Source organism: Medicago sativa, chromosome 7, assembly GCF_051527215.1.
Source record: "Medicago sativa cultivar Bolivia chromosome 7, Bolivia_mono, whole genome shotgun sequence".
Lineage (NCBI taxonomy): Eukaryota > Viridiplantae > Streptophyta > Magnoliopsida > Fabales > Fabaceae > Medicago > Medicago sativa.
The window spans coordinates 76537820-76553151 of record NC_140755.1 but is presented as its reverse complement, the minus strand read 5'-3'; the positions used below and the strand labels follow the sequence as shown (position 1 = coordinate 76553151).

General features: G+C 32.3%; 3 protein-coding genes and 1 pseudogene across 3 annotated transcripts in view; 2 read left to right on the top strand and 2 right to left on the bottom strand.

Moving 5' to 3' along the window:
• LOC146908638 (DEAD-box ATP-dependent RNA helicase 8-like) overlaps positions 1-7720 on the top strand; it is a 30535-nt gene extending 22815 nt beyond the window's left edge. The window contains exon 10 of the mRNA XM_085724025.1: positions 7210-7720. The gene's annotated coding sequence lies outside the window, so the exon portion shown is untranslated. The remainder of the gene's footprint in view (positions 1-7209) is intronic.
• LOC146908637 (DEAD-box ATP-dependent RNA helicase 8-like) lies at positions 370-7720 on the top strand. Its single transcript, XM_085724023.1, has 10 exons — positions 370-1196; positions 2825-2885; positions 3889-4123; positions 4974-5212; positions 5372-5623; positions 5707-5887; positions 6206-6294; positions 6376-6449; positions 6529-6656; positions 7210-7720. Exons 1-9 carry the CDS (start codon positions 835-837, stop codon positions 6605-6607), a joined length of 1572 nt encoding a protein of 523 aa, XP_085580149.1. The 5' UTR covers positions 370-834; the 3' UTR covers positions 6608-6656; positions 7210-7720.
• A 1117-nt stretch (positions 7721-8837) lies between these two features.
• Positions 8838-9407, bottom strand: LOC146908636 (putative ripening-related protein 1; annotated as a pseudogene).
• Positions 9408-12913: 3506 nt separating this feature from the next.
• LOC146908635 (putative FBD-associated F-box protein At1g61330) lies at positions 12914-15332 on the bottom strand. The gene is made up of 2 exons (XM_085729287.1): positions 13831-15332; positions 12914-13111 (listed from the first exon to the last, which is right to left on the bottom strand). The coding sequence occupies exons 1-2, from the start codon at positions 14728-14730 to the stop codon at positions 12914-12916; spliced, it is 1098 nt and encodes a 365-aa protein (XP_085585413.1). The 5' UTR covers positions 14731-15332.

Here is a 15332-nt window from a genome sequence, read left to right as displayed (position 1 = left end):
TAGAGAATGTGTTTTAATCATTTCTTTTCAATGAGTCCTTAAAATTCATAAAATCTTTTGAAATCTTGTAAATCCATAAAATCCTTTAAAATCTTATGATTTAAATCCATCGAAATCCAAATTGAAAATCCTGATTGTCTTTTAAAATCATGAAAGTCGTTAAAATCCTACAAAATCTTTTAAAATCTTTGAGACTTTTTTAAGCAAAAATTGTCCTTTAAAATCCTAATCCAATACACCCCCTTAAACTTGAGATTTCACAATTGTAACTTGTATGTAAATTTTATTGAAAAGTTTTTATTCTATTTTAATCTCAAGATCTCGTAGTATTATTATTATTTAACCGATATTGAAAAATAGGCAGCCTTCGAAACGCACAAATCCACAAACTTTTACGAACAATTCGAAATGAAACAACATTGAAACTGGAACCTTACTCTTTTTTGGCCCTAACCCTTCAAATCAATTTTCCTCTCTTCGATTTCTTCAACATATTGCTTTTCGATTTCAAACCTAATCATCAAAATCAAACCCTCATACATCTCTTGTAGCGTAGATCTGTACAAAAATCCTCACCTTTCGGTCAAATTCTCAACCCTACCCAATTTTCACACTTTGGGTGATTATCATACTTTTAGAAATTTCACATTTTTCTATGCACTTTTCGTTAGTTTAGTCTCTAATTGTAACCCCATTTTGAGAATTTATAGTTTTACGGGATTTGGGTATAGTTATCGTTTCACTGATTCAGAAGAAACCTTAGGTTTGTAGCTGAGTTTAGTTTATTGTATATTATTTTTGGGTTGAAATTTGTTGGATTTGAAACTTCGAATCATGAACAACAACAATAGAGGGATATATCCACCTGGGATTGGGTTAGGACGAGGTGGTAGTGGTGGTGGTGGTGGTTTGACCTCGAACTCGAACATTGCGAACAACGGATTTCAACAGAGACCACATCATCAATACCAACAACAACAACAGTATGTGCAGAGGCACATGATGCAAAATCAGAATCAGCATCAGCAACACTATCAGCATCATCAACAGAATCAACAACACTATCAGCAGCAGAATCAGCAGCAGCAGCAGCAACAACAACAGTGGCTGAGGAGGAACCAGTTGGGTGGTGGTACTGACACCAACGTTGTCGAGGAGGTTGAGAAGACTGTACAGTCTGAAGCAAATGACTCTAGGTGGATGCTCTTTGGTCTTTTGACTTTTTACATTTGTCTATTTGTTTGTGTGTTTGTCTTGTAACTACGGTTTGTCTGTGTTTCAATGTTGTTAAATAGTGGTGCTATAGCACTATTGCATAGCGGAATTTGAACAAACTGCCATTGGTCCACGATATAGTACATAATATTGTGAAACAGTGGCTATTTGCGCTACTACATAGTGGAATTTAAACAAACTGCTATTTTTCCATGATACACTATTTAGTACAAAATATTGTGGGATAGTGGCTATAGTGGTGCTATAGCATTGTTGCGTAGCGGAATTTGAACAAACCGCTATTTCCGTGATCTGCAATTGCTAATATTGCTGTGTTTGTGACTGTCATGCAGACAAATGCATTTTGATGGGAATAATGAATACAGTTTGTATGTTTGTCGTGTTGAATTTTGAATTTTTGATGTTAGGGCACGAGACCTTTTCCATATTTATCAGATGATATGTAATTGTATGAGAGATGTCTATATTCTTATGGAGGATATTTGCTGTTAATGTTTGTTGATTTTGATAGCCTGAGAGTTTGAGCTCAGTTTTTTTTCTTCATTCTTATACTGTTGAAAGTAAGGTAGACAAAATCGCGATCTGGAGCGTAGAATCTTACTCTATCACGATCTTGCAATCCTTTGCCATGTTTGTGAGTGGCTTGAATCAGAAATTAGGGAGAGTGGCTGGGATCGCCGCGCATAGACGTGAGACCGGTAGAAACGAGTGATTCTGCATATGCTGATTGTGTTACGCTGAGATGTGTTTCACGGGTGGGGTCCGTGCCCCGCTTTTTTAAAACACCATAGGCTTAAAAAACCCTAGAATACCATGCGAAAGGCTGCGACTTTCAGTTTCTAACTCACTGTTACCTACTACATATATACTTTGCCTATTAATTTACCGTTTTGCTTTCTTGTATTTTTTGGTGATTTTTTTGTTGCCAACTTGATACATATTATATTAAAAGTTTGCATTAAAAATTAAAATTAAAAATAATAATGAAAGAAAATTTAGTATGCTGTATTATTTTTTAATTAATAAGTATACAATTTATTTGTTTATTGATTGAGTAATTGTGGGTTTTCAAAGTGTTTTTCCACATACATATTTTTTATGCATATATATGATTCTATATACATGTTTCTAAGTGAATCTATGAATCTGATAGGATCTTACGATCCGTGTTATGCTGCCCTGATTTACGATCTTGTGACCCTTCCCCAATCCTGCATAGGATTTGGTTGAAAGCAGTCTATCTGCTTCCACTGTGGTTTAGTTAATTTTCCTATCATAGATTGCAGTGACTCTTGATTTTATTTGCTTATTTCTATCCAGTGAAGAATCAGATTAGAGTTTTTTTTTTTTTTTTTACTTCATATAATCAAGAACTTTGGATGATTTTTTTACAATCAATTTCTAATGCCTTGCTGTTGCAAATTTCGTATGGTATGGATTGATGTTTGTTCTATCATGAGTTTGTGACAGGTTTGAAAATAGCATGCAAAATTCAATCATTACTGCCTGATAAAGCTAATCCGTTTGTTTTTCCTAAGGAATTAATGAATGTCTTCTAATTTTATTCTCAATTAATTTTGCTTGATAGTTCACAAGATTGGAAGGCAAGGCTAAAGCTTCCACCTGCTGATACACGCTATAGAACAGAGGTATGATTCTGAACAATTAAAAGCTATTATCCTATATATACTCCAATTTCCCAATGATTGTTTATTTAAGATATGCATTATGTTTGATCATATATTTTGAGCCCGTTTGTTATAGTTTTTTTAACAAAAAAATCACTTTTTTAAAAAAAAATAATCATTTTTGAGAGTTTTGCATCTGTTTGTTACAACTTTTTAAAAAAAATAAGAATCTAAAAAAATTCTAAAAACAGCTTCTCAAAAAATAGATTTTTTTTTAGAGGAGAGAGAAAATATGGTTCAAAACAAAAAATAGATTTTTTTTAGAGGAGAGAGAAAATATGGTTCAAAAGATTGAACTAATTTTGTAACAAAAAATCTCTTTTATATAGTTGTATTGTATCCAAACAAACTAAATTATTTGTTAAAAAAAAGTGATTTTTATTATGGAAAACAAACACAAAATAGATTCTAATTTTTCATAAAAACTCTATAAAATAATCTCTGAATTATTTTATGTCAAAATGAATTTTATTTTAATCCGTAACAAACGGGCCCTTTGTTTGGAATTGCGATCTTTGAGTTTGTACAGAACATGACCACATCTTTTGTAGGAGTTGATTCTCTGAATAGGGTTTAGTTTTCATCTTGTTGATTCATTTAATTTTTTGTACCCTATAGCCCATGCTTTCAGTCATTAGACAATTAAGACTTTAAACATGCTTGTAAAACTGAAAACTCTTCTAGTATTAATCATTTATTACTCCTCTAGAAATCTAGGAAATAATCTCATATACTACTCAGTCTCACTCTTCAAATATTATTATTATAGACTTAATTTTTTATCCTAATTTTTTTTTTTGAACAAGAATTTTTTATCCTAAATTAAGTGCTAGATGTCAGATTGTAGCTATATTTTCAAGTGATATTTCATAATATCCTTTTGAAGGCCTGCTAAATGTTATCATCTTGGGGTAGTCATTTAAACATTGTGTAGTTTTGACCTTATGTTATTTTTTCTTCCCAGGATGTGACAGCAACTAAGGGAAATGAGTTTGAGGATTACTTTTTGAAGCGTGAGCTACTAATGGGAATATATGAGAAGGGGTTTGAAAGGCCTTCCCCTATCCAAGAAGAAAGCATTCCAATTGCCCTTACTGGCAGTGACATTCTTGCTAGGGCTAAAAATGGAACAGGCAAAACAGCTGCATTTAGCATTCCTGCATTGGAAAAAATTGATCAAGATAACAATATTATTCAAGGTGCGCTTCCTTCATTTTGTTTACGCGAGGATCTGAAGTCTAGTATAAATGATTATCCTTATTATGTCTCTGTTTCATTATGGTAGCCTACTGCTTGTTGTCAGCACTCAGTTAGAGGAGTGTCCGAGGATCTGAAGTCTAGTATAAATGATTATCCCCTTCCTTCACTTATTATGTCTTCCTTCACTTTCGTTTCGGGACACGCCTAATCCGAGTTGTGTCCGTGCTTCATAGCATGTGATGAAGGCACTCTCCCCAATGAATTATAAGCAAAACTCTTGATATATTTTTTGAATGCAATATAAGCAAATTGCACTACTCTCTTATTTAATGTTAGCATACATCTCATTTGATTTTTGTATTTTCAATGAATCATATTATTAGTCATGAATGGTAATTTAGGAAATGTGCTTGCTTATTATTGAAATGGCATTGATTAAATGTGATCAACTACTTTTCTTAATATGCATAATTTGGTCGAATTTCACTTATATTTCACGCCGGAGGGAGTATAAGTTAGGTGAGGCTACTATACAGTCTTGTGTATCCATCAATTGTTCCATGTTCTTGATATTAATGCATAATTTATTATTTATAGAATTACTCAACAAAATTGTGTTATGGCCTACTGAGTCTTCTATTTTGTTTCATAACAAATGTTCTGACAGTTTCTTGGTGCCAATTGTCAAAGTTAATTGAAAATAGCAAAGGATGTTTTTTGTTGTATTGATGCTAGCTTTCATTTTTAATTGCTTTTAGTTATTTCATGACCAGTTTGTTTTTGAGTGATTATAGATTTAGGTTCTACCAACGTTTTAATCATTGCCTTTTGTTTTGTTGTGTGATGCAGTTGTTATACTGGTTCCAACACGAGAATTGGCTCTGCAAACATCTCAAGTGTGTAAAGAGCTTGGAAAACATTTACAAATTCAAGTTATGGTCACAACAGGTGGTACCAGCCTGAAAGATGACATTATGCGTTTATATCAACCTGTTCATCTGCTAGTTGGTACTCCCGGAAGAATATTGGATCTTGCAAAGAAGGGTGTCTGTGTTCTGAAAGATTGTTCTATGCTTGTCATGGATGAGGTAATGACAGTTTCCTGAAATTTACGAAGGATCTTGCTAACATGTGCGTTAAAAAATCCACAAGTATATATTTTGCGTTGAAAAAAACAATTTTTGAACTCTTAAAGAATTGAATGCACAGCAATTGAGACAAGTTCTATATTTCTTTCTCTCTCTCAGGCTGATAAACTTCTCTCCCCAGAGTTCCAGCCTTCAATAGAGCAGCTGATTCAATTTCTTCCCCCAACCCGTCAAATCCTAATGTTTTCAGCTACATTTCCTGTTACTGTAAAGGACTTCAAAGATAGATATCTTCGTAAGCCGTATATCATTAACCTTATGGATGAGCTTACCCTGAAGGGTATTACACAATTTTATGCATTTGTGGAGGAGAGGCAGAAAGTCCACTGCCTAAATACTCTTTTTTCTAAGGTATATGATGTCCATGCCAAGATACTGTAGATTTTATTATTTGCAAGATTCGAATATGATAGTAATAATGGCTTCTGTTTCAGCTGCAAATAAACCAATCCATCATCTTCTGCAATTCGGTGAATCGAGTTGAACTCCTTGCTAAGAAAATCACTGAACTAGGGTATTCATGTTTCTATATTCATGCAAAGATGTTGCAAGACCACCGTAATAGAGTTTTCCACGACTTCCGCAATGGTGCATGCAGGAATCTCGTTTGTACTGGTATGCTAATGTTAATGGCAATTCAGTATCCTGCTATAGATGAGCAAGGGTGTTTTTTTTTTTTTTTTTTTTTTTTTTTTTGTATTTACTGCGACTTTCTTAAATATGTAGCATTTTCTTATCTTATTTCCTTTTATTTCTGATATTATATCCATTTATTTGTTGGAAATCAGTTTTAAAGTTAATAGTAGCATAATTTATATGATTAATGTAATTCGTTAATGCAATGGTGATATTTTGAGTGATAATGTGTGTTATAATAAAAGATTTATAACAGATCTGATGGTTAACTTCTTGTTTTTATAATTTGAAACACAGATCTTTTCACTCGAGGAATAGATATCCAAGCAGTGAATGTTGTTATTAATTTTGATTTTCCCAAGAACTCAGAAACATATCTGCACAGGGTATGTTTGATTTCTTCCTTCTCCCCTACCTCGATAATGATTCTCTGTATGGGTTCTCATGAATGTTCTGTTGATATGCAGGTTGGTCGATCCGGGAGGTTTGGGCACCTTGGTTTAGCAGTGAACTTGATAACCTATGAGGATCGCTTCAATCTGTAAGTATTTTTGTTTGATATGAATTTCAGAGCTACTTTCTGTTGATTTCTGATGTGTTTGTATCTCTATGTTGTCCAGGTATAGGATTGAACAAGAACTTGGCACTGAAATAAAACAAATTCCGCCATTCATTGACCAGGCTATATACTGTCGGTGATTGGTGGTAAATACCTTGTTTGTATTCTCAACTGTGGTGAATCACGATGGTAAGTGATACGAAGCAATTACCTTTATTTATGATGATAGTCAATCTTGTTTGTGAGATTTTATGATCTAAGAGTGAAAATAATTATTTTATTTTTATTTGTAACTGTCTGCAAGTTTGTTTCTTTTAGATACAAATTGGCTCTACTTTTCTCCGTTTCTTTTGTATAAAAAGATAAGTAAGAGAAGTATTTCCATTTGGCTTCTCTATTTTGATGGGGTGCATAGAGGATAAAGTGCAATGATAACCGTTCGTTGAAGAATCAATTGGATTAAATTTACAAACCATATAGTCATTTAAATCTCAATCGTTGATTTTCCAATGAACCAGTATAATTCTGCACTTTAAATTCTAAACATACCCCGTCTGGAAAAATCAAATTCACTTCCATTTCTTTAAGAAATAAAGCCCAAGCTTAACCAACTAAATGATTTTTTGATTCTGATTTTTTATTTATTTTTTAATTTGTGCAATTGATATTTGTAGGCTAGAATTCATTTATGTAGTTTCAGTTGTTTCTCTCTCCGATTGATGTGTATGTATCTTTTTTCCAGCTTGATGTGACTGCACCGCAAGCAGGTGTGAATGCTCTGTGAGGATGCAATAAGGAAGTTAGGGTATTGTTAGACCCTTTTGTGACTGTTTTGTTGTTAATTATGCTCTTTGTGAGTATGCAATAAGGAAGTTAGCGAATTGTTAGACCCTTTTGTCGACTGTTTTGTTGTTAATTTCCTCTTTTAAGAGCCCTGGAACATGATTAGGACTTAAAGTTGAATATCGGGGTTTTAAATGCCAGATAGATGTTGGGTCTTGTTTTGGTTTCCGTGGATTGCATTTGCATATGTGGTTGTTAGTGACTGTTATTAGTTTAGATTTTCCCGTTTTCTTTGGTAAACTGTTTAGGAATGCCTTACTATGATACTCCCCTTCCTTTTTGGCTATTCCATTATAACATTTGAGTCTTATGTTGTCATTGTGGTTCACACAATGATTTTCTTGTTCCCGTGTGAATTTGCTTCTCATATTATGTTTGCATGTTAAATGGTGATGATGGTATATCTTCAATTTCTTTGGTAATTTTTTTGATACTATTGTGTTCATTGGAGCCATCCATGGATGACATTCAAGGTCATCAATCAATTCACATGACAAAATTGAAAAACTTAGCATCAATGGTATACCACAATTAGGAGCTTTTATAACCCCTTTTGAGTTGATAAAAAGTTTTTTAGTCAATCAATTATATTTCACTATTTGCTGCTACTATGTAAAGATGCATTTAAAATCAGAAATATGAACTGCTTGATGGTATGATTGAATATCTATGTATTATACTGTGAGTGTGCCATTAAACTATCGTAATGCATTCTATCACTAAGGATTGAGTTTAATTCATACGTTTAATTCACTGAGTCAATCCCAAGGTATAAGGGGGTAGAACTAGATATTTGTAGGAAGTAGGAAACCATTGCAAAATTACAATTGGGAAACCAAAAAATTATATCTTGAATCAAAATACTTTATCTTGAGACGGACGGAGTATATACATCATATGCAAACAGCTTGTGTGTAGATCCTTTTTTGCCTTGGTGTCTTTTAGAGATTTAGTGATGATTCTTGTTGATCACATAATTTTTTTTTTATAATTCTTAGGAATCTTATCTGTTGAAAGTGATAATCAATTATTTGCTTTTTCTTCTTCCTAACGGTTTGCTGAAGAGTTGTGAAGTTGATTGATTATTTCCAAGGATTCATCATACAAAAATTCAACTCCAGTAGCGAATGTTCCAACTTCCAACCAATACATAAGTTTATAATGTGGTGTGACTTAGTCTGGTACTTGGTTTGTACTCAATCTAACAACATTTTGTGTTAGGCTCTTCAATAAAATTATGTGATGGCGTAGAAAAACAAATTAACATCTCCTATGCATTATGCGACAGTGTAGATAAAGCTTCTTGTTCTGCCAACTGTGTTTAGTAACGTAGCACTTGTAGTTTTGATATCAAGGTAAATATTTAAGTTTAGGATTTGAGTTTATAAATAAAAGTATGTACGAGATTTTCTTAATTTATAACAGAATGGTAACTACAAGTATATCATACACATATGATGAGAAATAAAAGTACAGAATGTCGCTTAATTAAATCAGACACAGACATGGATTTCAACTCATACTATATCAAGCATCTGACCATGTAATGTCAAGGCCACCCCATTGATGTTGAGGCACACCTAAAGCTTCCCATACAGCCTTTGAAGCATCGACAATGTTGTTTGGACAAGGAGGTTGGTAATCATGTTCTTCATCACATCCCTTTGTGGAGTCACACTCATCAACAACCATGGGCACCACACTTTTCCCATTCGCACTAATTGTAATGTTTTTGAGGCACCTACTCTCGTGGTTGAACCATCCGGTTGAAAGTGCAACAACCGGAGTGTCATCAGAATGATATTGATTATCACATTCTGAAGGGCCACCTTCATCACCACCATTTTGAAAACTATTAAGAGTGAGATATGACTTGGTGTAAGTAGACACTGTTGGAGAACATTCTTAAGTTGTGTATATTTTTCCTTGTACACAACAATCAGAATCGTTCTCTTGATTACATTGTCCTGGAGGAGCATTTTTTCCTTCAATTCTACCGCTTGGGCGGCAACTCTGAGCTTCCGAGTATACAGAACTTGTTAAAACAAGAGTAATAATGAACAAAAGAAAAGAAGCTTTGGGGCAAAATCTCTTCATCTTGTGTATCAAACTTTATGTTTCTCCTCTTTGTTCTTCTTAATGTTTTATGTTTTGGGGGAGATTTTAGTTGGTATATATAGAGAACTCCTCTCTGTAAAGTAATTTGGCTGCCATTGTAATAAGGCTTAAATATGGAAATGGTCCCTGCAAATATCTGACGTTTTGGTTTTAGTCCCTGTAAAAATATTTTTTTGGTTTTAGTCCCTGCAAATATAGAATATTTGGTTTTGGTCCTTGGTATTTTGTTTTAATCCTTGTAAAATCATTTTATATTGAAATTGGTCCCTATAACATTCATTTTAGTCCTCATTTTGAGGGACTAAAATCAAATATTCTACATATTACAAGGACCAAATCCAATAAGAATCAATTTTACAAGGACAAAAACAAAATACCAAGGACCAAAACCAAATTTTTTATATTTGCAGGGACTAAAACCAAACTTGTATATATGCATTGTGTCATAAAAAACTTGTATATGCATGGAGTGGGATATTATAGTTCTGCTTTGTGTCTTACATCCAGAAAAAACAAAAATACAAAGGCGTTGTCTCCATCAGAAAACAAATAAAATATTAATCAAGAAACATAGCTACTTAAACTTGTACATATAATTTTCTTTCAAAAAAAAAAAAAAACTTGTACATATAATTAATATTTTTAAAATTAATTCAAAGAAAGCTGATGACTTTTATTTTGGTCGGTAGTATTTGAACTACATGCTTTCTTCGACTGTAAAAAATAATAATTAAGGATTTAAAAATGTACAATTAGTATTACTTATTTGCACTAAACATGCAAGGTAGGACTCATTGCCTTGACCCTAAAACAAACATTTTCTTTTCTTATCTTGTTATTATTTCATAGACAAACGATTTGCTTTATCAAAATAAGGAGTTATCTTACTCTAAATATATCCATTAAAAATCTTAATCTACATGCATCAATAACCGGAAAAGAGGAGAAAAAGAGAATTGCATAGCTACAATGAGTGCATCAATAAATATACAAATACACCATCTATAAGTGAGTATTAAGCCACTACTTTTGTGTCATCATTGCACCCCCAAAAAAGGCAGCGAGTTATCAAAAGTATAGTCAATGAGAATACACAATCAAGTTTAACATTAATTATTTGTAATACTAAAGAGACCATGAAAAAAATACATACTAATAAACCAACACATCCTTAAACCCAACAAATACTAAGAAATACATACTAATTATTTGTAGCTGTCTAGAGCCAAAATTTTGAATGAGTTGGATTGATGAAAGCCTTCTCAACATAATTTTCATGTAACTTTACTATGACCCTTGTCGATGCTCTCCAAGAACAAAAAAGTTTTTCATATTTTGGTGCATCTTCTATTTTGAACTTGAGTCGACCATTAATCTTTGGTGGAATCAAAATCAACCTCTCCAAGATTGTTGCTCTTTGCAAAATTTGCTTTACTAATTGAAGTTCAGCTGACATATATTCAAAATTTCTCATTACTACAACTTTGAGTTTAGTAAATCTGTGATTGCAGTTGTCAATGTGATGTTTATGATACAATTGCCAATATATTGCAAGGTCAAATTGGTAATCATTTAACTGCACATATAATTTAAAGTCAGGCTCAAGACAACATAAATAGCATGAATTAATTGAGAGATTAAAAGTATGTGTCTATCTTATAATATTCTATATTTTTTTATTTAGTTTTCAACCTCTATTTGTAAATTAGGGATTTACTTGAATGTTTTGTTTTTTTTGAGGCTTGGATGTCAAAGGATATTTTTGATGACAAAAGACAATTTTTTTGGATTGCTTGAGATCTAATATAAATAAATCATAGATCGAAAAAGATACATATACTTTTAAATTTAGATTCGATGGTGACGTTTAGTATGGGAACAAACTCTTTTTTTCCCATGATGGGAAAGTATCCTTTACAGCCATAGATTTAATAGTATTTTAATTGGATGGTTGAGATGGAAGAAGTGGTAATTGTTGCAACTTGTTTTGGTCATTGTGTAAGAATAATTCCGACCCCACCAATTAATTAAATAATAATTTAGTATTTGTTTGTTTTTTTTTATGGATTAATTAAATAATAATTTTGTTTGTCTTCACGCTTGACCTTGTATTTTCCAGAAGTTCTTATCGCCATTCAAGCTTCTGCATTCCATTCTTCCTTGCGAAAAAAAAGCTTCTTCATTCTTATAATCCTATCGTTTCCTTCGTCTTCATTCTTCAAGCTTCATTTAACAAAAAAAATGAATTCATCAAGCAACACCAATTATAATCCCAACTCGATTTGGAGATCTGTCAAAACCGATTCGGATTCGTGTTGTAAATCGAAGTTAGGATGTTGTGGTTGTGAGTCCGTCGACGGATAAACACTTACCGGTGACAGATCTGATGGATTTTGCTTGATTCAACAACAACAAAATTTAGATTGTTGGAGTTTATCGTTGGATTTGTCGAGGGAGAAAATTGTCAACGGAGAAGATGAACTGAGGTTGAAGATGAACTGGGGAATGAAGGTAGAAAGAATTAAAAATAAAAAATCAACAAAGAAGATGATATAATGTAAGCTGTTGGATTTTCCCTTTTTGATTCGTCCAACAAGATGAACTGAAGGTGGAAAGAGTTTAGGGCTGTACATTAGTAATTGGGGGAGGCAAACTAGAAAAAAGGATTAAAAAACTAATTTCATTTTTATTTTATTTTATTCTTCAACTGGCTGGAACCGCCACCTGTCCTGGGAAATGGCACTTTCCCATGGTGGGAAAAAGTGTCCATTCCCAGACTAAACGTCACCTAGGGGTGTTCGCGGTGCGGTTTGGATCGGTTTTGAGGCAAAATGTCAACCGATCCAAAATAAAAATCACATGCGGTTCGGTTCGGTTTGGATGAGTATTCTAAAAAAATCCGAACCGAACCGATCCAAATATATGCGGTTTAATTTGGATCGGTTTTTGGATGTCCAAAATGCAAAATATATTTTTTTATTTACTCTTTTTTGAAGAATATAATTTTTTATTAATATTAATATTACACAAACACTGTAAAATAATAGGTTTGATGCAAAATATATTAAAAAAATAAAATTATAGTATGAAAATTATCGATTATTTTTGAAACATATGAAGTAATAATAATATAGATTAAATTTGTGCAATGTATAAGATTAAAATTTAACAAACAACATAATAATGCAATCTATAATACTAATAAAAGAATAAATAAGTATTAATATTTATTTTTGCGGTTCGGTTCGGTTTGGATCGGTTTTGAAAAAGTGATCCGAAATCCGATCCGATCTTAGCGGTTTTTACAAACAACATCCAAACGCATCCAAATATATTCGGTTTTTTGCGGTTTTCGGTTTTTTTGGATCGGTTTGCGGTTTTATTTTGGATCGGTTTGGATTTGAACACCCCTAACGTCACCTAGATGATTCATATCAATCATGATTAATTAATAGTTTTTTACGGGAATTAATGGTTACTGTTAACTAGTTATTTGAGAATGAATTAGTTGTACTTACATCAATGAACAATTTTTCTAAGGATGGACAATTTTTGGCAAACATTGTGATATCATATGGATTGCAAGACATCCCTCCTTTCATAAACAATTGAAGCTCAATCAAATTCGCAAAGCAATATTGGGCTTCTTGATATATCCCATCACGAATCCTTGCCGCCACACTCTGAAATTATAAGGTTTGATAGTTAGGACATTGATTTAGAGAAATGATATTTGTAAAACTATTTTCGTCTTCTTACTTACGTTATGCTCTTACTTTTGGGACAACTCTCTCTCTTATATTTAAGTTATGTTCTTATTTTATCTCTATATTACTTAAATTTTCATGTTAATACATACTCTATCCGGTCATATTTATAAGAAAATACTCTCTCCGGTTATATTAAGAAATTGAACATAATTGCTAGAGAAAATAAATACTCCCTCCGGTCACTATTATAAGAAACATTTGACTTTTTTGATTCATTGCATAAATGATGTATTTAGTCTATATTCTATACCAAGTACATTAATTACTCAATGAATCTAAAAAGTCAACTTTTTTTATAAATAGGACCGGAGGGAGCATTGCTTTTTCAGATTCATTGAATAACTGATATATCTGCATTATAATATTGTCCAGGTACATAAGTTATTTAATGAATCAGAAAACATAATAGTTGCTTATAAATGTGACCAAAGGAAATATATTTCTTTGTATATCTTTGGTTGTTTTGTTTGTTGTCCCAAAAATAGTTGTTTAAATAACATACCTCTTAATAATAAAGGCATCATTTGGCAATAATAATAAATGTATATAGACATATAACAAGTTATAATTTGTATGGAATTAAATAAATCAGTAAAGAATAAAATGTAAATCAAAGTAGATTAAGAATATACCTCAATAAGTAGAGGTGTAGTGGTGAGAACGGAGACATGCGAGAGATCTTTGACTAGAGCTTCCAAATGATCAAACTTCATGTAGTTTTGGGAAGGTATAAAGTAAAAGAAAGCTTCATACAATTGCATCCCTTGAATAATTCGAACTATTGAAAATTTTCCATGATAAAAAATTGAATGAAGAGTTGGTGAATCAATTTCAATCTCTTTCAAATCTCGACAGCCTACAATTTTTAATTTTTTGAAATATTTATTTTCTCTAGCAATTATGTTCAATTTCTTAATTGTAGAGCAATTAATCAAATCAATAGCATTAAGCATTTTACAATGCTTAATCAATACATCAAACATATCTTTAGTCATGTGGAGGTTACATAGACTTAACGTTTGCAGAAATTGCAAGCCATTGGGAACGTCTGGACACTGGATCGCACATTTAACCAATTTCAGTGTTTTCAACTTGGATAGTGCATTAAAAACATTAAAATCAACTGTGAAACCAGGTTGGTAAAAATGCAACTCAAGATCTTCTAGATCCTTGTGAGTGCATATTTGTAACCATTTCCTTACCAAAGCTTCAATCCCAACAGGATCGATATGTAACATAAATGATTTAATTTTTGCACCTTCGTGCGAATTGAATAAACGATCAATGGTTGCAGCTTGATATCGTTGAGTGTATCGAAAATAGAAGTCCTTACCAAACAAGAATTGACGATTATGACGCCATGATCTTTTGTAACTAGGAGACATAGTTGATGCAATCCTTATTGCATCTTTGATTGGTAAAAAAGTGAAAATGTGTTGAATGATATCCTCTGAAAGATTACAAGGTGAATCGGTTTTGGTTTTCTTTTCTTTGGGAAATTGCTTTTGGTTTTGGTTTCGATAATTGGCCATTGGTAAAGAGACTAGTGAACACAATGGAGAAAGGAATATGAACAGGGTTGGATTTCATGTGTGTACCTCTGGACTGAAAATGTTGTAATCGAACAAGGTATCAATGGAATTTATAGACTGAAATTCGTAATACAAACAAAAAAATTAAATTGAATTAATGACAAAATGTGTTTGTTATGACTACTTTACAAGTTTTCCATAAAGAAACATTTTCCCGACACTAAATTAGTAAGGACTTAATGCATACACACATAATTGAAAATATTTTTTACATCATCGATCAATCGTTGTCGTTTGATCATTAACAAGACTAATTAGTATCTAACCGGTCGAGTCTAGTCAAAAGAGAAATATCTTAGACCGAATTCTCCCAATATGGTACAATAATTTGATTTTTTCCTTCATATTATGCGTAAATTCATTTTTTTAATATATATGTAATTATTATTTTTAGCGTAAATTCATTTTTTTAATATATATGTAATTATTATTTTTAGACCGAATTCTCCCAATATGGTACAATAAATTACTTTCTTCTCAACTTCAAAAGAGAAATTCAACGAATCGGTACAATAACTCCAAAAGTTATTTTTCTAAAAAAA